The 23,884-nt window shown below is 40.2% G+C and overlaps 1 protein-coding gene across 4 annotated transcripts in view; it reads right to left on the reverse strand.

Moving 5' to 3' along the window:
* Positions 1–1,609: 1,609 nt before the first annotated feature.
* The window catches only part of ptcd2 (pentatricopeptide repeat domain 2), a 41,774-nt gene continuing 19,499 nt past the window's right edge, over positions 1,610–23,884 (reverse strand). For all 4 annotated transcript variants that reach the window (XM_067982747.1, XM_067982745.1, XM_067982746.1 and 1 more), the window contains 6 exons: positions 13,106–13,184; positions 8,877–8,968; positions 7,320–7,433; positions 6,283–6,357; positions 3,822–3,935; positions 1,610–2,793 (listed from right to left, as the gene is read on the reverse strand). In XM_067982747.1, the coding sequence (XP_067838848.1) occupies positions 2,569–2,793; positions 3,822–3,935; positions 6,283–6,357; positions 7,320–7,433; positions 8,877–8,968; positions 13,106–13,184 (699 nt within the window). In that variant the 3' untranslated portion in view covers positions 1,610–2,568. The remainder of the gene's footprint in view (positions 2,794–3,821; positions 3,936–6,282; positions 6,358–7,319; positions 7,434–8,876; positions 8,969–13,105; positions 13,185–23,884) is intronic.

The raw sequence follows: 23,884 nt of genomic DNA on the forward strand, positions 1-23,884 counted from the left end.
TGATAAAATATTTCCAGTGCTACAACCCCCTCCAAACTCTCCATTCCTCTAACTCCAACCTCCTCTTGTGCATCCCCTCTTTGTCCCACCATTGGCAACTATGCCTTCAGCTTTGTCGGCCCCATTGTGGAATTCCCTCCTTAACCCTTTCTGCCCTTCCATCTCCTTTAAGATCTTCCTTAAAACTCACCTCAAACCCCCTAATATTTCCTTCTTTGGCTCAGTGTCTATATTTTTGATGACTCCTTTATATAGCACTTTGGGATGAATCAATTCCATTATTTTACACAGGATGGAAGAGAGACCAATGTATCCGTAAATGTCCGTGCCTGTTTTGTCATCTTTTTTGAATATGGACATCACTTTAGCCCATTTCCAATCTCCCCAGTTTCCAGTATCACCCATATAATGGTTGTCAGTGCCTAACAAATCTCGTCCCTACTCTCTTTCAACATTGAGATAAAGACTATCGAACTCCAGTGACTATTCGTCGAGTTTTTTATAGCCTGACTAGGGTTTTCGTTTTGAAGTCATTGACTTTACTTAGATTACCGCTTTTTTGAGTTAGGCATATTGTCCACGTCTTCTCTTGTGAAAGGTGGAAGTAGTCATTCAGAACATTTATTATTGTCGGCTCATCCTCAGTTTCAAGCCCATTTGCATCTATTATGGTTGTAACCTCTTCTCTGACTGCCCTGTTATTGTTGTAGTACGAGAGCAGTAAGATCTGGCTGTAGGAGGGAATGAAGCCCAGAGTCACCCAGCTGTCAAGCAGCCAGAGAGATGGATTTATGTTTGGAGTCACTTGGAACTGGAACTGGAACTGAGAGGCTTATTACAGAGGACAAAGATTGAGATTGTTCGCAGGAATGTGGGTATTATTCCCTGCGAACCATGCAACTCTTAATACATTAATGGTCTTGTGTTATGACAAATTAATTAGCTGTCAATCAGCATCTAATGAGAGGAAGTCCCTTAATAAATTGAAGATTTAAGGTAAACTACCAAGTTCAGAGGTCAGTGATGATGGACATAGAAATACTAGAAAATACACTTTGCAGTTCAAAAGGACATTCTGATTAGAGAGCCCCTGATCAAATCTAATGTAGTTTTTTTATAAATAGAAGTTATTGTTGAGGGGACAACTTAGTGTTCAAATACAGAATGTAAACAGATGCATAGTCCATCATATTCTCAGTGGACTGTTTGCATCTTTGAAAGGAATTTGAAGAAAATACTTTTCAAATTTCAAAATATTTTTTAAAAAATTAGTCGCCATGCATTTACAGATTTTAAATCCAGATTCCTTTAAAAATGTACAGTGCGCATTCTACATAGGCCCACTTCCTGTTGTGAAGCTGACTGACAATAAAAAGCCCTTCAAAATACAAAGCATGATCCATGTGCAGAGGATACTCTAATATTGTATTGCATACTATTTACAAACACTGCAGAAAAAGTTACTTTATGACTTGGTAAAAGTTAACTACACAATTTGGTAAATGACTTTTAAGGTATCTGAAGAAACTTTTGGATATGTTGGGTTTCGTCCATTTGGCAAAAAGGAACTGAGCATGCGGTAAGACGAAGTTTGACAAAATATTACAACTTATTAAGATAAGAAGTCTTTATTGAAGTGAAAATGGGGGAATATTTTTCTCTGTTCACTAATCTTAGCTGAAATGTTGGCCTGAGTATAATGTGAGTTTCTCTGGTTTATACTCGTGTCAACTTTTTTGCTAATCGACTGGCAACAAAGAAACATCAATTACATCTCCGAAAAAAGGGAAGGAGTATGATGCACCAAGTTTGGGAAATTATTCAAAAGAATTCCAAGCCTGATGAAATATGGGAAAAATTGAAAGATATTCTCCTAACATGGCTTTTCCTTTAGCCATTTATTCTTCAGCTAAAACAGGCTCAGTTTTGTCAACGCTACAGAAAAGACAACTATGTCAGCAGGTTTTATAGCTTTACAATAGTCAAGTGAGTCTGGGCAGTGACCAATGAAGCTTGAATGCAAGGTTTTTGCTAAAACTGCTTCTGCAGGAATTCTTTTGTGCTTTTGGGCAAGTGTGCAAATGTAGGATATAGATTTAAATGAAACCAGAGAGTGTGATGAATAAATAGCTTCTCATGTTAAGTTAAAGTATGATGGAAGCATTCTAAATTATTTTAGAGTCTCTGGATGTACAACAGAAAAACAATGAATCAAGAGTACATTTCTTCCTCTTCCATCCTCAAAAGACATGCAAGAAAAGATGGCATCCAAGTTATAACATAGTTTTTTTCTGGGACCTTTTTCTTAGATACGAAAAATGCATGGCATTCTCTTTGACCTTTCCCAACTACTGTAACAGTGACAATCTTCAAAACTTGCTCATCAACTTTCATTTCCTTTCTTCAAGAATTGCTTTGTTTTTTTTTGTGTTCTATTTGTCTGTTAGAAAATGCAAAACCAGATCTTAAAAAAATTGTTCTTTCAGCAGACTGGATGAATATCAATAATTTGTGAAAGATGCACAGATACAGCTGTTCCACACTATCCAATGATACAGTCCAGGTGAGTTACTCGGAAAGTAAGACTGACCGCAGAGGTTTGTAGGTCCGTCGGCTGATTTTCCTTTGATCCAGCAGAGGGTTAAGGGGTTTCTTTCCATTTGGTGTGTGGCAAAGCATATCATCGAGACTCAGTGTTGTGATTTGTCCAGACTTTTGCAGTGTTTCACACACATCCTCAAACTGGCTTTGAAGCTCTGGTTTGTTCTCCAAGGTTTCTCGCACTACAGCCAGCTTGATGAAAAATAGATCAGAGTTAATATAGGCTTGTGATCGGCTGCCAGATCACAAATCTTCTTCATTTATTTAACTTGGTGGCCGTTTTACAGTGTTAAATGGCATCAGTGATGAGACATGTAGAAAACAAGTGGGCATCAGTTTGATACAAGTGCAGAGAGTTTGGGGATTCAAAACAAAAATACAAATGAGATGGACATTTTTTGTCATACATAAATTGATAGCATCAGTTGGTAGCAAGATACTTAACATAACTCAGTGGACTAAATAATGTTCACAGTCACAATACTTTTACTTCAAGGGTACAAAAGGGGAGTAAAATGTAGAACAAGGTCCCGGTAGATCATGCCATCCACCCTGCAGAGTGCTTGCATGCTCTCCCAAGCCTTGCACCACAGGAGGTGCATAATAAATAAACCAAAAAAAGAACAGTGGTGTATCCTCTCCTATAGAGACAGGGAACAGCTCAACTGATGGCTCAGTTAGTAAATTAACTGTCAAGTGCTGTACTGGACCATACAGAGCAGGAAGATCCCAGATTAAACCCCCGATCTGTGCGGCATTAGATGATCAAAGCCTGGGTAGCAGTATGGTACTAGATGTTGGCTTCAGTGCTTCTGGGCAGGATTTGAGAAATAAAAGGAGCCAAGGTTCCTGCTCAGGATTGCTAGTCTCAGGACTTCAGCTGAAATTCATGCAAGTGGACATCAGGTGAGGACAGAATTGGGATCAACTGTTAGCCTCTGCCAGTCACCACTAAGATGCACACAAGAAGATTGGCCTTTTTAAAAAAACATTCTTCGGGATATGGGCGTTGCTGGCAAGGTCGGCATTTATTGCCCATCCTTAGTTGCCATTGAGGTAGTGATGGGCCTTCTTTTTGAATCGCTGCAGTCCATGTGAAGGTACTCCCCCAATACTGTTAGGTAGGGAGTTTCAGGATTTTGACACACCGACAATGAAGGAACGGGCAAAGTACTGGAGAGTTCAGTCAGGACATTAGGATTCTCTATTTACATACTTACCACTTCTTGTGAAAAATCCACCTTTTTCACAAATTTTGGGACATTGTTTACAACTGCTGTTTCCAACACAGAGAGTAGATTCTGTTGTGCTCCTGACAGAGCCAGTACAAAGACCTGAACAAATATTGCATAGTTACATTTGATATAGCGCTTAAAAACTAAACACATTCTCAGTTGCTAGTAAAAGTATAGTATATAAATATTTATCATATTAAAGACCCTGATTAGATCACCCATCAACTTTCTGAACTCATGGGAATGCAAACCAACTTTATGCAACCTGGCCTTATAATTTAACCCTTTCAGCCCTGGTATTCTGGTGAAGCTGGACTGTACTCTCTCCAAGACCAACGTGTCCTTCCTGAGATGCGGTGCTCAAAACTGAACGGAGTACTCTAAATAGGGTCTAAACAAGGCTCTGTACAAATGAAGCATCACTTCCTCACTTTTGTATTCCAATCCCCTTGAGATAAAGGGCAACATTCCATTAGCTTTTTTGATTACTTTTTGTACATGTCCATGGGATTTTAGTGATTTGTGTACATGGATTGGAACTGGACTGGATTGGAAAATTGCAAATGTCACTCCATTATTTAAAAAAGGAGGGAGAAACGAGGAAACTACAGACCCGTCAATCTAACATCAGTTGTGGGGAAGTTATCATCTGGGACAGAGTAACTGCCATTTCCTTACTGTCCATTATAGTTTTGTCTGCATCTGTCTTTAATATGCCCACATTCCCTTTTACCAGTCACTTTTAATATATTTGTAAAAACTTTTAGTGTTAGGTTTGCTATCACTTGCAAGTTTTTTTTTCCTATTCCCTTTTTATTACTTTCTTTGTATCCTGTTGCTACTTGTTAAAGCTGTCCCAGACTGCTGGATTACTTTTCCTTGCATTTGTGTAAGCCTTTTCTTTTAGTTTAATACTCTCTTACTTCATTTGTTGACCACGGTTGCTTAACCACATGAGTTGAGCCGTTGCCTTTAGGGGTATGTACTGGTTTTGTATCTTGCCAATAACTAATGTCAGTGCGTTTCATGCCCAGTTTACTGCAGTCAACGCATTTCTCATGCTTCCAAAGTTTGTTTTACTAAAATTTAAAACCCCGGTTTGTGACTCTCCCATCTCTCTCTCTCGAGCTTAATATCAAATTTGATCATATAATGGTCACTTTCCAAAGATGTTCCCTTACCATCAGATTCTTAACTAATTTTAATTTGTTACTCATCATTAAATCTAGTATGGACTATTCCCTTGTCGGTTCTAAAACACATTGTTGTAGAAAACTATCCCGAACACATTCTAGAAATCCATTGCCTTTACTACTTGAGCTGTTCTGCATCATCCAGTCCACGTGAAAACTAAAATCTCCCATTATAAATCACATTGTTTTTTGCTATATGCTCCCCTGATCTCCGTATTTATATATCCCCACTACATCATTACAATCAGGAGGTGTGTAGACAGCTCCTACCAGAGTCTTGCATCTTTTGCTGTTCCTTCATTCTGCCCATAGTGTTTCCACTGTTCTATCACCCTTCCTGAACTCCCTCTTTCTACTGTGTCTTTGATCAATATTTCTACTTCTCCTCTTTTCCCAATTTCCCTGTCCTTTCTAAAGATCCTATAACATGGAATATTTCGCTACCAATTATGCTCAGCTTGTAGCCAGGTCTCTGTAATTCATGCCCTTTAAATGGAATTTGTGCTTTTAACTTGCTTGATTCATCTCTTATATTACGTGCATTTGTGTACAGAGCTTTTATTTAGGTAACCACCCCTGCCCTGCCCAAATGTCCTGTTGGTCTTTCTTTTCCAGTTTTTTTTCTTAGTGAATATCAAGGTCATCCCTACCACAGGCTGAGCTCAGCTAATACAACAACAAAAAAAATCAGTGATAGAGCCTGGAACCTTTGTGGTCTGTGGAGTCCAGTTACTCGCTGAATAAATTCTCAAACTAGATATTTAAACCATCAGTATAACAGTTTCCTTAACTATTATGTTGTTATGTAAAAAAGGGGAACTGGATGGCACAGTAGGTGAGCACACTTGTGACCTGGGTTTGAACTCAACTCTCTCTGATGGGATGAAACATGTACTCTTTGCTGACACCATGGGACTGAAGTGAAATTAATTGGAGATAGACAGGTGCTTTTTCAGTTTGTCTGAACTCATTTTTGTTCCATATGTCTAATTAACCTGTTAAAAAGTGTTTACACATTTTAGGTGGTTTGTAAATATACCACTGCTGCCGAATTCTGCCACGAAAATATAGAAAATGCGACACAGGTGAGGTCGTCAGGAGCAGGGACTGGGACTACTTTTCTGGTTAGTCCCACAAATGACTTGCCACCTACTTTAGTTTTTCCAACATGATCTAATGGCATTTTTTGGCTGGGTTGTGAAAGGTGCTAAATGAATCCAAATTCTTTCTTTAATAGTGATAGTGATACTTACATGAAGATTAAGACAAATTTTGCTGTCTGTGTACATAATGCGTGAATAAATTGATCGAGCCTTTTCAATATCATTCTGCAAAATGAGAGAATGCAAAAAAAACCACCATAAATAAAAACAAAGAATTAAGCAATGGCATCACATAAAATTTCCAGTGATGGAATAACTAATACTAGGTTGGATCAAATTCCTCCACTTTTACCGAAGAACATTAAAGACGCTGTGTTTGTTTTTTCCCTTAAATGAAGGCAACTGCATTTAACAGACCTTTAAAAATTAAAAACAGATAGGACATCATAGCAACACCATAGCAAAACCAATAAAACTTACTCAACAAACATCAAGTTACAGTACCTGATGTCAGATGCGCTAATGGGTGCATATTTAAATTCACAATTTAAATATACCTCTGGCATGGTCTCACGCTACTTAAGTACTATGAGATTGAAGAGGCTATTTCCCATTGGAATATTATATATTAAACTCAGAAAAACAGCACAAATGTGATTACTTGGTTTAAACATAGTATATAACTTACAATCTTGGAAATAAAGACCTTGGGCCACAGGAAATTAATTTGAATGCCCCTAATTTGGATGTGCTGTATTAAAAAAGATTATTCACATCTCTTTCTTGTCCTCTCCCCACTGTCTACCACAAATTTGGGGGGTGGGGTGGGGGGGAGGCGAGTAAGAGGAGATTTATTTTTAATTCTGCTGCATTGCTACAAGTATTTTGGATTACACAACATAGTGTTGATGTTTATTTAACAGCACTACAAAATAAACAGAATTCCACTACTACTCTATAATGGTTACAAAAAAAACCTTAAATCACAATGAAAGCAAGCTAAGTTTTTAGTCTGGAAAATAAATTAACTATAAAGAACTGGTCTTTTAAGTGTATCCTCCAGGTAAGACAGTGGAAAACAGAACCACATTAAAGAAAGAAAAACTTCCTGCATGCCTAATTCTACTTTATTAGGATCAGTAGCAACTTATATATTCAGTGCTGCAAGGCTGGGTAGAAAACCATACCTGCTTGATTGCAAATGCTACTGCAAAGCAATATGCATGTCGGGGAATGAAATCGCCTCTTAACAATGATTCTTCCAATAGCACGATGCAGATCTTGTATGACTCAGCGGTATTCTGTGTGAAGATCATTTAGATGTTCAGAGAATGCAGACCTACCCCAGTGAGCAAAGCCACATAGTCTCCTCCCTCAACTAGGACAGCAGGACAAAGTGACATTCATTATTCTACACAGAGTTGAACTTGTTTTCACTGGTAAAAAGATTTGGGGCAGGTGAGACAGGATCAAAGTTTTTAAAATGAGAGTCATTGATGGTGCAGATGTAAGCAGGCAATTTAACTTGTCCCAAGAGTGAAGAACTAGAGGGCATGTGTACAAAATTAACAAGCCTCAAGTGAACCCAGAGGTTAACTACAATCCATCTCACCCCAAACCCTGCTCGCCAAGAGTAGCGGATATATGACAGATTCCCAGCAAAATGTTTAATATAGTGTACAGAGAGTTCAGGAAAGTCCTCAGCAAGGTAGCAATGACCAGTTATATTGATAAAATAGAGACAGCCAAGAAAGAAATGTGGAGAGAAGGTGGAAGATAATCTTTGTTATAATTACAGCCATGACTGGAGCTACAGATATAGGTACTGTACTGTACGACCAGAGTATAATGACCAATTTTCAGGAATGTTGCCCATTTAAGTTTGAATGGAATAATCATACATGGCAGATAAATAACTGTATGATGGTTATGCACAGGGATGTTAAATATATAGTAGACTGAGCTGACTTGCTGGGCAATGACACTGAAGGCAGTTCATAGCCAGTGAAACAGGAACTAAGTTAAAGGCAAATACACATTCAATCATTTTGGACAGAATTAGTGACTGGGTCGTCTCACTGTATGAAGTAACACACCATTTGCCTGCCCACTTACCAATGTTGTTTATATCTGCCTGCAGTGACTCACTAGAGCAGAGAAGATTAAGGGGTGACCTGATAGAGATCTTCAAATAGTGATAAATTACATTCTTTGTAGCAGACCTAAATGTTTCAAACAGAAGCAGTAGTAAAAGATTTGTTTCCATATATTATAAGTGCCCAAGACTCTTTGTAAGAAGTGCTCATCAGGTGTTTTTTTTTCTCCCCTCGTTTCTCTCCCCTCCCCAACTTTCTTCTTCTTACTCCTGCAGGGAAGTACCTATTGCTGGGGTGTGATTCCATAGTTGCCATGTGGACATCCGTTATTCGCAGGCTGCTTAGAGGAAGCCAAGGTGAAATGAATGAGAAGGCATTGTTTAATGGTAACCTTCCCACATATAGGCAGGATATCCAACAGGCTTCTGTTGTTTCTTGATTTGCTTTTACACAAGCTCTGCATGAAAATGTCTTCTGCTTATTAACCAAGCCCTGTGTATTAAGATTCTTTAGGAGTAGGGGTTTCCTTACAGTACCTATATCTGTAGCTCCAGTTGGCAAAGGCATGAAACTGATGGCCAGCTCTCCACTTATGCCAACATACAGATTTAAAGCAAGAAGTGCTTGACATGTTTAAGAATCACTTACCAGTTTGTAACAGACAGCAAATGCCAGTATGTAAGTGTCTTTACTAAATTTTACTCCTTGATTTTTCATTTCCAAGAGGACTTCCAAAGCACCTAATCAATTAACACATTATTAATTTAACATTAAATAATTACAGTGCCGTACAGAAATACAATGGCTGGCTGAAATCTTGAATTAACATTGGCATGGCATATAAAAATGAACAATTCTGACACTTCCATTTGAACTCTTCTCTCCATCAGATTGTCATGTGACATAAAGCTATAATCTTTCAAAGTTCTCTAGATTCAGGAACTGTCCCTCTAGATTGGAAAATTGCACGTCACTCCGCTTTTTAAGAAAGGAGAGAGAGGGAAACCAGGGAATTATAGACCAGTTAGCCTAACATCTGTTGTGGGGAAAATGCTGGAGTCTATAATTAAGGATAGGGTGACTGAACACCGAGAATTTTCAGTTAATCAGAGACAGCCAGCATGGATTTGTGAAAGGTAGGTCGTGCCTGACAAACCTGATTGAATTTTTTGAAGAGGTGACTAAAGTAGTGGACAGGGGAATGTCAATGGATGTTATTTATATGGACTTCCAGAAGGCATTTGATAAGGTCCCACATAAGAGACTGTTAGCTAAGATAGAAGCCCATGGAATCGAGGGAAAAGTACGGACTTGGTTAGGAAGTTGGCTGAGCGAAAGGCGACAGAGAGTAGGGATAACGGGTAGGTACTCATATTGGCAGGATGTGACTAGTGGAGTCCCGCAGGGATCTGTCTTGGGGCCTCAATTATTCACAATATTTATTAACAACTTAGATGAAGGCATAGAAAGTCTCATATCTAAGTTTGCCGAAGACACAAAGATTGGTGGCATTGTAAGCAGTGTAGATGAAAACATAAAATTACAAAGCGATATTGATAGATTAGGTGAATGGGCAAAACTGTGGCAAATGGAATTCAATGCAGACAAATGTGAGGTCATCCACTTTGGATCAAAAAAGGATAGAACAGGGTACTTTCTAAATGGTAAAAAGTTAAAAACTGTGGATGTCCAAAGGGACTTAGGGGTTCAGGTACATAGATCATTGAAGTTTCATGAACAGGTGCAGAAAATAATCAAGGCGGCAAATGAAATGCTGGCCTTTATATCTAGAGGACTAGAGTACAAGGGGGCAGAAGTTATGCTGCAGCTATACAAACCCTGGTTAGACCGCACCTGGAGTACTGTGAGCAGTTCTGGGCACCGCACCTTCGGAAGGACATATTGGCCTTGGAGGGAGTGCAGAGTAGGTTTACTAGATTGATACCCGGACTTCAAGGGTTAAGTTACGCGGACAGATTACACAAATTGGGGTTGTATTCTCTGGAGTTTCGAAGGTTAAGGGGTGATCTGATCGAAGTTTATAAGATATTAAGGGGAACGGATAGGGTGGATAGAGAGAAACTATTTCCGTTGGTTGGGGATTCTAGGAGTAGGGGGCACAGTCTAAAAATTAGAGCCAGACCTTTCAGGAGTGAGATTAGAAAACATTTCTACACACAAAGGGTGGTAGAAGTTTGGAACTCTCTTCCGCAAACGGCAATTGATACTAGCTCAATTGCTAAATTTAAATCAGATAGATAGCTTTTTGGCAACCAAAGGTATTAAGGGATATGGGCCAAAGGCAGGTATATGGAGTTAGATCACATATCAGCCAAGATCTTATCAAATGGCGGAGCAGGCATGAGGGGCTGAATGGCCTACTCCTGTTCCTATGACATTATACTGATTGTGATTACCCTCAGCATTAAATGTGCCTCATTCTCTAATACTATCTACAATATTCTTGTTACCTTTATATCCGGTTATGTGTGCAATCTACTCTTTTTCTAAATGACGAGATATAATCTAGGCTGGCACTTCAGTATAGTTCAGAATGAGTGCTGTAGTGTTGGAGTGTTGTATTAATGTCTTTCAGATGAGGCACTAAACCATGGTCCCATCTATCTGGTCCAGTGGTTCAGGTAAATGTTAAAGATCCCAAGACTCTGAGGAAGTGCAAACAATTCTCCCAATGTTCTGGCCAACATTATTCCCTTAACATACACCACCAATTAAGTTAATTGGTCATTCAACTCATTTAATGTTTGTAGCACCTTGCTGTGTGCAAACTGGCGGCTCTGATTGTCTACATAACAGTGACTACGCTTCAAAAAAATTAATTGGCTGTAAAGCACATAGGATTTCCCGAGGACATGATAAGGCACCTTATAAGGGCAAGTCACGTTCTCAAAGGCAATTAAGGATGGGCAATAAATGCTGGCCTTGCCAGCAACGCCCACATCCCATGAATGGATAAAAAAATTCTCTCTTACTTTCTACTTGATTTCTAACAACTATTGGGTTTACTATTCTTTCCTCAAACAAACAGATAATATATTATAATAATAATTCTGAAGAATATTTAGGAGGTTTCTCTTTTAGGTATCATGACAAGATCAGCCTGAGAGAATAGCAACAAGCAGATATTTGTTTCTGATTGATGCTGGGGCCACAGGAAGGTTTAGAGAAAACATAACGGCCCAGAATTTACTGTCAAAATAATGGCAAGGCTAATGGTGCTCACCGTCATTTATGTGCAAACGCTACAGCAACTTCAGACGAGGGCAGACGCGCGGTCAAACGCAAAAATCCAAAAGTTACTGTCTGAGATGCGCCGCTCCACCATTAGCATCGCGAAAACGGCATCTCGCTGTCTGCCACACCATTGAAAGATATTAAACGGCGTGACATTCCTGTATTTGCGCGGTAGATACAAACTAAATTCGCCACAGAAAGTTAAATCTAGTCAATTTCAGTCTAAGTACCCTTTTAATGACATGATAAGTGTTAATTAGAATCATAGAGTCATAGAGTTATACAGCACGGATAGAGGCCCTTCGGCCCATCGTGTCCGCGCCGGCCATCAAGCCCTGTCTACTCTAATCCCATATTCCAGCATTTGGTCCGTAGCCTTGTATGCTATGGCATTTCAAGTGCTCATCCAAATGCTTCTTGAATGTTGTGAGGGTTCCTGCCTCCACAACGCTTTCAGGCAGTGAGTTCCAGACTCCAACCATCCTCTGGGTGAAAAAGTTCTTTCTCAAATCCCCTCTAAACCTCCCGCCTTTTACCTTGAATCTATGTCCCCTTGTTATAGAACCCTCAACGAAGGGAAAAAGCTCCTTAGTATCCATCCTATCTGTGCCCCTCATAATTTTGTACACCTCAATCATGTCCCCCCTCAGCCTCCTCTGCTCCAAGGAAAACAAACCCAATCTGCCCAGTCTCTCTTCATAGCTGAAGCGCTCCAGCCCTGGTAACATCCTGGTGAATCTCCTCTGCCAGTCAACATCTTTGGCACTGAAAATTAACTATTACAAGTGTGGAGTCTCATTCCTTCAGGTTCTAATTGTCGTTGGAGATTTTTTTTTAAATTTAAAGAAAATTTTAAAAAACTTTTCCTTTATCTCTTTTTTCTCTCCCTCTCTTTCTGTACCTGATTTGACGTTGAATTCACCCACTCTAATTTACACTTCGTTCTCAGTCCTTGCGCTGTTAATTTCACAATCCTTGAATCTGATTGGTTAAGGAGATCCACACTTGCTTGCCCTGTTCACTCAGATCCCAGATACGCGATTTCCCCCACTGCAACGTTTCCATCTCTCATGTCCAGCAACTTGTGGCTCAAAATATCAAAATTAAACAAGCAAGGGCAAGTCTAACTAACGGCGGACGCTGCTCGTTGCCCTGCTACAGCAAATTCTAGGCCATTGGATAGCAATGGGCAAAGTTACACAATTCATGCTCCAGTAATCAATTACTTAAATACATTAACATGTTCTGCCTGTTTGTAACAGGCAGCTGAATGCCTGTATTACATTACAACCACATAAAATAACTGATTCATTATTTGGGTGCTTTGGATGATATACATTTCTTCACCATGCCCTTGATATGTTGTGATTTATGGCTGTAGCATTATTACTATAGATATGCAAGGACTGATTCCAAGATCTGGTGCTAGTTAGGAAATTGTGGGCCCAAAGTACCTAATGGTCCACCCATTAATTTGAACATGGGCCTGCGATTTCCCGCATCACACTAGGAGCACACGATCATGGAATGAGCCCAACGAAGAAATAATCATCTGCGGTCGATTACAAAATTCTTTGTCCAGTACACGTCGTAAAGCACACTGGTTTTCAAAGCTCACTTACGCTCATAGTTTCCCTTCATAAACAGCATATCCATCACAATGTTGAATGAAGTTGAATCAGAGAAGAAACCCTTCAAATTCTAGGGACAAAAGAGTGAAATTAATAGGTTTCCACTTGAATAAAACCCACATATACAATATATTTCTGATGTCTGGTCATCTAACAACAATATTCCTAACCAACCATATAAAGTGTCAGAAATGGCAAACAAGACTTAGCTAGTGCGATACTTTTCAAGAACGGTGTTCCAGATATCACTCAATTTCTTGCCTGTTTTGCCTGGGATATCCCTGGCCCGCATCACTATCACACACACCATGTGGTGAATTTATCCATCAAGCCACCATGGGCTTACTTTATGCCTGCAATTGTAATACTGTAAGTGGCATTAGCACATCTCTGGCAAAAAATAATTCAAGATTAGCTGATTTCCCATGGCGCTGCTTGTGGGTAATCTGGAGTACCAGGATACAGCTGTTTAACTGCTAAAGCGGAGCAGTGTTTAACTTCACCTGTCCTTTTAAAGTGACTGTTCAGGTAGTCCTAAATACGTACATCATGAGGCGAGAAGGTTGTTGCTGTTGGGCCAGCCAGATGTAAACAAAGGTCTTTTCCAGTCCCGTACATCCTTTTTTCCCCAAGTTTCTCTGTATTGACAGCAGCTTGGCTCCTCTCCTTGTGGAAATTCCAGGTTAGAATTATAGAATCACACAGCACAGGAGGTGGCTATTTGGCCCATCTTGCCTGTGTTGGCTCAGTGAAAGAGCTATCCAATTAGCCCCACTCCCCTGTCTTTCCCCATATCCCTGTAAATTTTTCCTTTGAATCTGCTTTCATCACCATTCCAGATCACAACAACTCACTGCATAAAAACTTCTTTCCCCATCTCCCCCCTGGTTCATTTGCCAATTATCTTAAATTTGTGGAAACAGTTTCTCCCTATGTACTCTATCAAAACCCCTCATAATTTTGAACACCTCAATTAAATCTCTCCTTAACCTCTCCGCCCTAAGGAGAACAATCCCAGCTTCTCTATTCTTTCTGCATAACTGAAGTCGCTCATCTCTGGTAGCATTCTATTAAATCTCTTCTTATGAACCATCTCCAAGACCTTGGCATCCTTCCTAAAGTATGGTGCCCAGAATTGGACATAATACACCAGCTGAGTATTATGTCAGTCAGAAAAACTGTAGGAAATGACTAGTTTTCTTTCTCTCAAATACTTTAAAAAAAAACAATTGTCCAGTTATGATTTGTTTGAAATGCAACAGATGTGCCAAATTCTAAACGTGTACTCAAAGGATAGCCTAGAAAGCTTCAAAATGAGTTTGCAGTGAATTGCTGCCCAAGGGCAGTTAACTGACAGAGAAATAGATACTGCACAATAGATACAGCGCAAACAACAGGAGTATAATTTTAACATTTTAGTTACTTAATTCAATATTGTTCGCATTACATAACAATGTCTTATCTATTTTTTAAAAAAATGTGACATATAAACTACATATTAACAGGGGACTACCAGAATACTGTAGAATCATAGAATGGTTACAGCATGGAAGGAGGCCATTCGGCCCATCGAGTTCGTGCCGGCTCTCTGCAAGAACAATCCAGCTAGTCCCACTCCCCTCCCTTTCTCCATAGCCCTGCAAATTTTTTCCCTTCAAGTACTTATCCAATTCCCTTTTGAAAGCCACGATTGAATCTGCTGACGACACCCCCTCAGGCAGTGCCCCATTCCAGATCATAATCACTCGCTGTGTAAAAAAGTTTTTCCTCATGTCACCTTTGGTTCTTTTGCCAATCACCTTAAATCTATGCCCTCTGGTTCTTGACCCTTCTGCCAAGGGGAACAGTTTCTCTCTATCTACTCTGTCTAGACCCTTTATGATTTTGAATACCTCTATCAAATCTCCTCTCAACTTTCTCTGCTCTAAGGAGAACAACCCCAGCTTCTCTAGTCTAGTCACATAACTGAAGTCCTTCATCCCTGGAACCATTCTAGTAAATCTCTTCTGCACTCTCCCTAAGGCCTTCACATCCTTCCTAAAGTGCAGTGCCCAGAATTGGACACAATACCCCAGTTCTGGCTGAACCAGTGTTTTATAAAAGGTTCATCATAACCTCCTTGCTTTTGTACTCCATGCCTCTATTTATAAAGCCCAGGATCCAGTTTGCTTTTTTAACCGCTTTCTCAATCTGCCCTGCCACCTTCAACGATTTGTGCACATATACCCCCAGATCTCTCTGTTCCTGCACCCCTTTTAGAATTGTACCCTTTAGTTTATATTGCCTCTCCTCATTCATCCTACCAAAATGTATTACTTCGCACTTCTCTGCGTTAAATTTCATCTGCCACGTGTCCGCCCATTCCACCATGTCCTCTTGAAGTCTATCACTATCCTCCTCACTGTTTACTACACTTCCAAGGTTTGTATCATCGGCAAATTTTGAAATTGTGCCCTGTACACCCAAATCCAAGTCATTAATATATATCAAGAAAAGCAGTGGTCCTAATACCGATCCCTGGGGAACACCTCCAGTCCGAAAAATAGCTGTTCACCACTACTCTCAGTTTCCTGTTACTTAATCAATTTCACATCCATGCTACCACTGCCCCTTTTATTCCAAGAACTTCAACTTTGATGACAAGCACTGGACAGACTCCATCTGGAATACAGTGCACACTTCTGGTCACCTAATATTGGGAAGGATGTTATTGCCTTTGAGAGAGTACAGGGACAGGCAATGAAAATTATTTGTTGAATCATGAATTTAAATTATGAGGAAAGTTTACAGCAAATAGGCTTCTTAGTTTCAAAAAAAGACTTTAAATTGACTTAATTGAAATTTTTAAGATTATGAAGAGAATTAGTAAAATCAACTATTCACTATGGTGAAAGGTTTAAATAGCCGGTTAGGATTTTGGGACAAGGGAAATCAGATGGTATTTACATTCAAAAGGTAATGAACTTGGGAAATTATTTACCAGAGAAGACCATTAAAGCAGACATATAAATTGGTTTATGAGGCATTTAAATGTATTTCTAGAGAGAGAAAGGATTGAAGAATATGCTGAAGTGAGTAGGTGGGATTGATTCATGAAAAAGGGATGGCTTCTTCTGTCCAAAAACGTTTGTGTGCTGAGACAGCAATACTACATGAATTAATTCAACTAAGGCAGAGCTCAGCTTGTGAAACCCGTGCTCACTACATTGGTAATATGTGTGTTCCCTTGAATAGACATTGGAAGCAAGATCTAAAGTGTCACATGCTCCACTTAGTAGTTTGGCTAAGGACGGAGGGATCCGAGAAATCTCACCTGCTCCTTCTGGATGTAATGTGACCATCTTGCAGTAATCAACCAGCTAATTAGGTGTAGTAACAGTCCTGTGCCGAATTTAAATGTACTCTAAAAGATTAGAAATTTTTGAGGAGACCAATGCATTTTGAAGAAATTTTTTTTGCAAATTTTAATTAAATTCCAATCCAAGCTGTATTTAAAATCATATTCAAATTCAAAAAGGTGTTCATCAGCTCAAGTACACTCAATGAGATGAATAGGCTGGTAAGGGTAATAAACAAGAAGAATATTTATCAATGAAACAATACACAATGTGGTCATCAAGCCCGCAGCTCAATGTTGCAGTCAGCCACCCTCTATAGTAACCTCAAGCTCCCTGGTCCCTAAGCTATCCTTTTATTCTACAACAAAACCCATCCAGTTCTCTTTTTAAAATAGTCTACACATTCAGTATTTAGTGCAACAGATTATTCTAACCTCACACGAGAAGTCTGTCCATTTATTTCACAAATTAGCAGCATGTTTAAAATTAGTTCCTTAAAAAAAAAATCAGGATTAAATAAAACAGAAATTCAAACTGTATCATGTATAATTTTCCGTGATGCAAAAGGCAAAATAGAATCTTCTAAGTAGCTGTAAATTTCTCTGGTGAGGAGCAGCTTTGAAGTATTGACCACTCCAGCATCAAACACTCTAAACTGACCCATAAGTGTGAGTTTTGGCAATCCACACAGTTTAGCTCTGCACTTTAAAGATAGCGTTCCAAATATCGCTCATCATGTTTATGCTTCGACAAGAGATCTCTCTGGTCTGTTTGACTTAGTGCCACACTTCCACAAGTTGAATTTATCCACTGAGTCACAGGGGCATTTATTTCTTGCCGGTTTATAGTATCTTTTGAATTTTATTTCAAAATGGTTTTCATGTTTTTTAGGGACCACTTTTGGGAAAGTTTCTTAGAGCAGCACATTTTAGAGCCAACCAGAGAGCAGGCTATTCTAGATCTGGCAATGTGTAATGAGACAGAATTAATGAATGACCTCATTGTATAGGAGACTCAAGGTAGCAGTGACCACAATATGATTTGAATTTTGCATTCAATTTGAGGGAGAGAAGAGTAGGTCTAAGACTAGCGTTTTAAACTTAAATAAGGGCAATTATGAGGGCATGAAGACAGAGCTGGCTGAAGTGAACTGGGAACTTAGGTTAAGGGATAGGTCAGAAGAGATGCAGTGGCAGACATTTAATGAGATATTTCATAACACTCAGCAAAGATACATTACGGTGAGAAAGAAAGACTCTAAGGGAAGGACATACCATCCGTGGCTACCTAAGGAAGTTAAAGATAGTATCAAATTGAAAGAAAAAGCATACAATTCCACGAAGATTAGTGGGCAGGTTAGAAGATTGGACAGAATGTAAAAAAAAGCAAAGAATGACTAAAAGAATAATGATGTGGAGATGCCGGTGATGGACTGGGGTTGACAATTGTAAACAATTTTACAACACCAAGTTATAGTCCAGCAATTTTATTTTAAATTCACAAGCTTTCGGAGGCTCCAGTCATAGTCATACAGAACAGAATGGACTATTGCAAAGAAGCATACCGACAACTGGACAACCAGGAACACTACAGACGGTTACCCGCAGACCCGACCAAAGAACACACCCACCAGCTCAACAAACTGATCAAGACCTTCGATCCAGACCTTCAAAGCATCCTACGCACTCTCATCCCACGTACTCCCCGCGTGGGAGACTTCTACTGCCTCCCAAAGATACACAAAGCCAACACACCCGGACGTCCTATCGTATCAGGCAACGGAACCCTGTGTGAGAACCTCTCTGGATACATCGAGGGCATCCTGAAACCCATCGTACATGGAACCCCCAGCTTCTGTCGCGACACTACAGACTTCCTACAAAAACTCAGTACCCACGGACCTGTTGAACCAGGAACACTTCTCACCACGATGGACGTCTCGGCACTATACACCAGTATCCCCCACGATGACGGCATCGCTGCGACAGCATCAATACTCAAACCAAACAACAGCCAATCTCCGGACGCCATCCTACAACTCATCCGCTTCATCCTGGATCACAATGTCTTCACCTTCGATAACCAGTTCTTTACCCAAACACACGGAACAGCCATGGGGACCAAATTCGCACCCCAATACGCCAACATTTTCATGCACAAGTTCGAGCACGACTTCTTCACTGCACAAGACCTCCAACCAACACTATACACCAGATACATCGACGACATTTTCTTTCTATGGACCCACGGCGAAGAATCACTGAAGAGACTACACGATAACATCAACAAGTTCCATCCCACCATCAAGCTCACCATGGACTACTCCTCAGAATCAGTTTCTTTCTTGGACACACGAATCTCCATCAAAGACGGGCACCTCAGCACCTCACTCTACCGCAAGCCCACGGACAACCTCACGATGCTCCACTTTTCCAGCTTCCACCCTAACCACGTCAAAGAGGCCATCCCCTATGGACAGGCCCTGCGAATACACAGGGTCTGCTCAGACGAGGAGGAACGCGATGGACACCTACAGACGCTGAAAGACGCCCTAGTAAGAACGGGATATGACGCTCGACTCATCGATCGACAGTTCCGACGGGCCACAGCAAAAAATCGCATAGACCTCCTCAGGAGACTAACACGGGACGCAACCAACAGAGTACCCTTTGTCGTCCAGTACTTCCCCGGAGCGGAGAAACTACGCCATGTTCTCCGCAGCCTTCAACATGTCATCAATGACGACGAACACCTCGCTATGGCCATCCCCACACCTCCACTACTCGCCTTTAAACAGCCACCCAACCTCAAACAGACCATCGTTCGCAGCAAATTACCTAGCTTTCAAGAGAACAGCGTCCACGACACCACACAACCCTGCCGCGGTAACCTCTGCAAGACATGCCAGATCATCGACACAGATACCACCATCACACGAGAGGACACCACCCACCAGGTGCATGGTTCATACTCCTGTGACTCGGCCAACGTTGTCTACCTCATACGTTGCAGGAAAGGATGCCCCAGAGCATGGTACATTGGTGAGACCATGCAGACACTGCGACAACGGATGAACGGACACTGCGCAACAATCGCCAAACAGGAGGGTTCCCTCCCAGTCGGGGAACACTTCAGCAGTCAAGGACATTCAGCCACCGACCTTCGGGTAAGCGTACTCCAAGGCGGCCTTCGAGACGCACGACAACGCAAAATCGTCGAGCAGAAATTGATAGCCAAGTTCCGCACCCATGAGGACGGCCTCAACCGGGATCTTGGGTTCATGTCACGCTACACGTTACCCCACCAGCGAACAAATGTTATCTGTTTTTAATATAACGGGTCAGTTGCTGTCTTTTCTATGTTTCTACCTCTCTATCTCTGTTTTTTTTTGTTTGTTGTTTTTTTTGGTGATTTGTATATTCTGAGACCTGGCAGGTAACACCTGTCTGTCTGCACACTGATTGCCTTGGCAATGGGCAGTTGAAAAAACTGTCTGTAATCACTAAGCATTGTTCTGTGAATTATAAATGCGATTTCATTTCGAGGATTTCATTTTCACATCGTTCACCTGAGGAAGGAGGTAGCCTCCGAAAGCTTGTGAATTTAAAATAAAATTGCTGGACTATAACTTGGTGTTGTAAAATTGTTTACAATTAAAAGAATAATAAGGAGGGAGAAATGAGAGTATAAGAGAAAGCTAGCTAGAAATATAAAAACAGATAGATAGTAAGAGTTTCTACAGGTATTTAAAAAGGAAAAGAGTAAGTAAAGTGAGCATTGGTCGTCTAGAGAGTATCTGGGGAATTAATAATGGAGAACAAGGAAATGGTGGATGAATTGAACAGATATTTTGCGTCCATCTTCATTGTAGAGGATACAAATAACATGCCAGAAATAATTGTGAATCAATAGGTGAAAGGGAGGGAGGAACTTAAAACATTTACAATCACCAGGGAAAGGGTTCTGAAAAAAAAATTAGAACTAAAAGCTGACAAGTCCCCAGGTCCTGACAGACTTCATCCTAGGGCCTTAAAAGAAGTGGCTGCAGAGATAGTAGATGCATTGGTATTAATTTTCCAAAATTCCCTAGATTCTGGAAGGGTCCCATCAGATTGGAAAGTAGCGAATGTAACTCCTCTATTCAAGAAGAGGGAGGCAGAAAGCAGGAAACTACAGGCTGGTTAGCTTAACATCTGTCATAGGGAAAATGCTAGAATCTATTATTAAGGAGGTTAGAGCAGGGCACTTAGAAAATCTCAATGCAATCAAGCAGAATCAACACGGCTTTGTGAAAGGGAAATCGTGTTTGACTAATTTATTAGGGTTCTTTGAGGAAATAACAAGCAATGTGGATAAAGGGGATCCTGTTCCTGTAGATGTGGTGTACTTAGATTTCCAGAAGGCTTTTGACAAGGTGCCTCATCAAAGGCTACTACACAAAATAAGAGCTCATGGTGTAGGGGGTAACATATTCACATGGATAAAGGATTGGTTAGCTAACAGGAAACAGAGAGTAGGCATAAATGGGTCATTTTCAGGTTGGCAAGATGTAACGAGTGGAGTGCCACAGGAATCAGTGCTGGGGCCTCAACTATTTACAATCCATATCAATGACTTAGATGAAGGGACCGAATGTATGGTTGCTAAATTTGCTGATGACACAAAGGAAAGTGTCATTGCTTTGGAGGCGGTTCAGAGAAGGTTCACTCAACTGATTCCTGGGATGAGGGGCTTATCTTGAGGAAAGGTTGGACAAGTTGGGCCTATATACATTGGCGTTTAGAAGAATGAGAGGTGATCTTATTGAAACATATAAAATCCTGAGGGGACTAGAAGGGGTAGATGCTGAGAGGATGTTTCCCTTTGTGGAAGAGACTAGAAGTAGGGGCCACAGTTTAAAAATAAGGGGTCTCCCATTTAAGACGGAGATGAGGAGAAATTTTTTCTCTCAGAGGGTTGTGAGTCTGTGGAACACCCTTCCCCAGAGAGCGATGGTCATTGAATATTTTTAAGGCTGAGTTAGATAGATTCCTGATTAACAAGGGAGTCAAAGGTGGTAGGTAGACGGGAAAGTAGGATTGAGGTCACAGTCAGATCAGCCATGATCTTATCAAATGGCAGAGCGGGCTCGAGGGGCCGAATGGCCTACTCCTGCTCTTAATTCATATGTTCTTTCTTTATAATATTGCAGAATCCCACGTTAATATTTCATTTTTTTTTAATAGTGTGCTCAGCTAAAGAAGACCTTCTTTGTTTTCTTTTTTGTTTTCCCTGTGGACCATTTCCTGACCAACTGGGTAGACAGATGTCTTGCTGTCAGCAGAGTGGTAAGGAGTGGATTTTTTCATCCCTGTGGAGGTGCAGAACCACTTAGTGCCTTCCCCAAGCACTGGATGTGACCAGTGCCTGTCTGTGAAGATTAATAGAGGCTGCAGTACCAATCTCAGTGTCCTTTGTCTTGACTCATATTCCTCGTTGGTGGTGTTCCATTATTTTCTATGAAACCATCACCCCACATCAAGCTGCCTCTATCTTGCTGAGCTTGCTTGTTGCAAAAACATATCTTTAAAAAGCTAAATTCTGTTTATGTTAAACATAAAAAATAACTGGCGGAAATTTAATCTCAGATTTCTGCAGATGCTTATGAACCACTCTCACATTTAAATGATGTTATCAGAACCGCTTAACTGAAGTTCTGTCTGGTTATTCAGTCTTCCTTTTATTATTCTTTATGCAGTACTGTAGGGAGACCACACCCAGAGTATTGCATTAGGAATTAGTTTTTAAAAAAACATTGCTACATTAGAAAAGGTACAAAGGAGGATATCAAAAACAATTCCTGCACTTAGATCACTGTAGTCAGACAGATCAAAACAAAGCTAACTGAACATATAACTCAAATTTGTAATAATATAAAATAATGTACATACGGAGTGCAGATGAAGTGTAAACCAGCAAACTTTGAAATTAAATTGGATTAGTAAGATTAGAGGTCATGCTTCAATTATGGATTAAACTGCCACCTAGTGGGAAGTCTGTAAAGGAGTCAGAAAAAATGCTGTTGCTGGCGGCTGTGAGGGATAGAAGCTGGAATCTAAATTGATTTAGGCTTGAGAGCTAGGAATCAGATAATAACATTTTGCTCAATTACAATCCGCTGGATGCAGTAAACTTAGAGGATCAAATGGCCGTATAGTGTTCCATATGTTCTTTGAGTTGGGGATCCTTAATGGGAACTGTCTCACTGATTTATTAGAAAGATAGTGTCATAAAATAACAATAATTTATTGTAAGTTTACTTTGTGGGATGGGGGAAAATAATCAATTAACTTGCAATGATACTGTTGCCAGCACTCCATAGACGGTACAAAAACAGTCCCATAATATGATGCAATGCAAACAGAAAAGGCTGGAAACTCACAGCAGGTCAATCAGCATCTAAAAGAGAGTGCTCAGATGGTAGGTTACACACAAAACGTTAATCTTATTTCACATGCTGATCTTCCTGCTGCTCATTCCTTTATTTCAGATTCCAACATTAGTGGTTTCCTTTTAACCAAGGTCAAGAAAACACAGTAATACAATTTATTATCATAGAACAGTAATAAAACAAAAAAGGCAAAGAAAAAGCTAGTTGACAAAGAAATCATGGAAATTACCCAATGATTAAGGAAAACATTTTAAAATCAACAACTCGGATTGTTAATACACAATGAACAGATGCACAGTTTAATCTCAAGGGATATATACAAAGGAATTGCTCAACAACTTTTTATCCCATGTAAATTTGTGCAACAACATTAATTTAGACGTGTGAATTGTTCTGAACTCAATACCCATCATGGGGGGTTAAACACTTTATTAACAATCATTAGAACAGCTGTTGCTAAAAACTGCTATGAGTTGGTTTGTTTTTAGCAAGTAAAATGATGGTAAAGTAGACTACATTGATACTGCTTTAATGTTAATGCCAGTGGGGCATTTGCACTGCAGATTACTGAAGAACAGGCCTCAGCTGCAGACAGCAACCCCATGGCATACTTGCCAGATTCACCAAGGTCAGCATCCAGGAAGACAATTTTTACCAGGTCTTCCAAGATTCCAGCCTTAGCTAATCTGGCAGATTTACATTAGCATTGCCAGCAGCGATGTGAGATCTGCACTTCGAGTAGTTACCCTTAACCCCTGTTTTCTGTTTTGTAGCCAACTTGCTATCCATTCTGCTACCTGTCCCCTGACTCCATGTGCTCTGACCTTAGTCATGAGTCTACAATGTGGTACCTTATCAAAGGCCTTCTGAAAATCCAAATATATTACATCTGCTGCATTACCCTTGTCTACTCTTTCTGTTACTTCTTCGAAGAATTCAATAAGGTTGGTCAAGGATGACTTTCCCTTCTGGAAATCCGTGCTGACTATTCTTTATTAAATT

The sequence above is a fragment of the Heptranchias perlo genome, chromosome 4 (assembly GCF_035084215.1).
Source record: "Heptranchias perlo isolate sHepPer1 chromosome 4, sHepPer1.hap1, whole genome shotgun sequence".
NCBI classification, from domain to species: Eukaryota; Metazoa; Chordata; class Chondrichthyes; order Hexanchiformes; family Hexanchidae; genus Heptranchias; species Heptranchias perlo.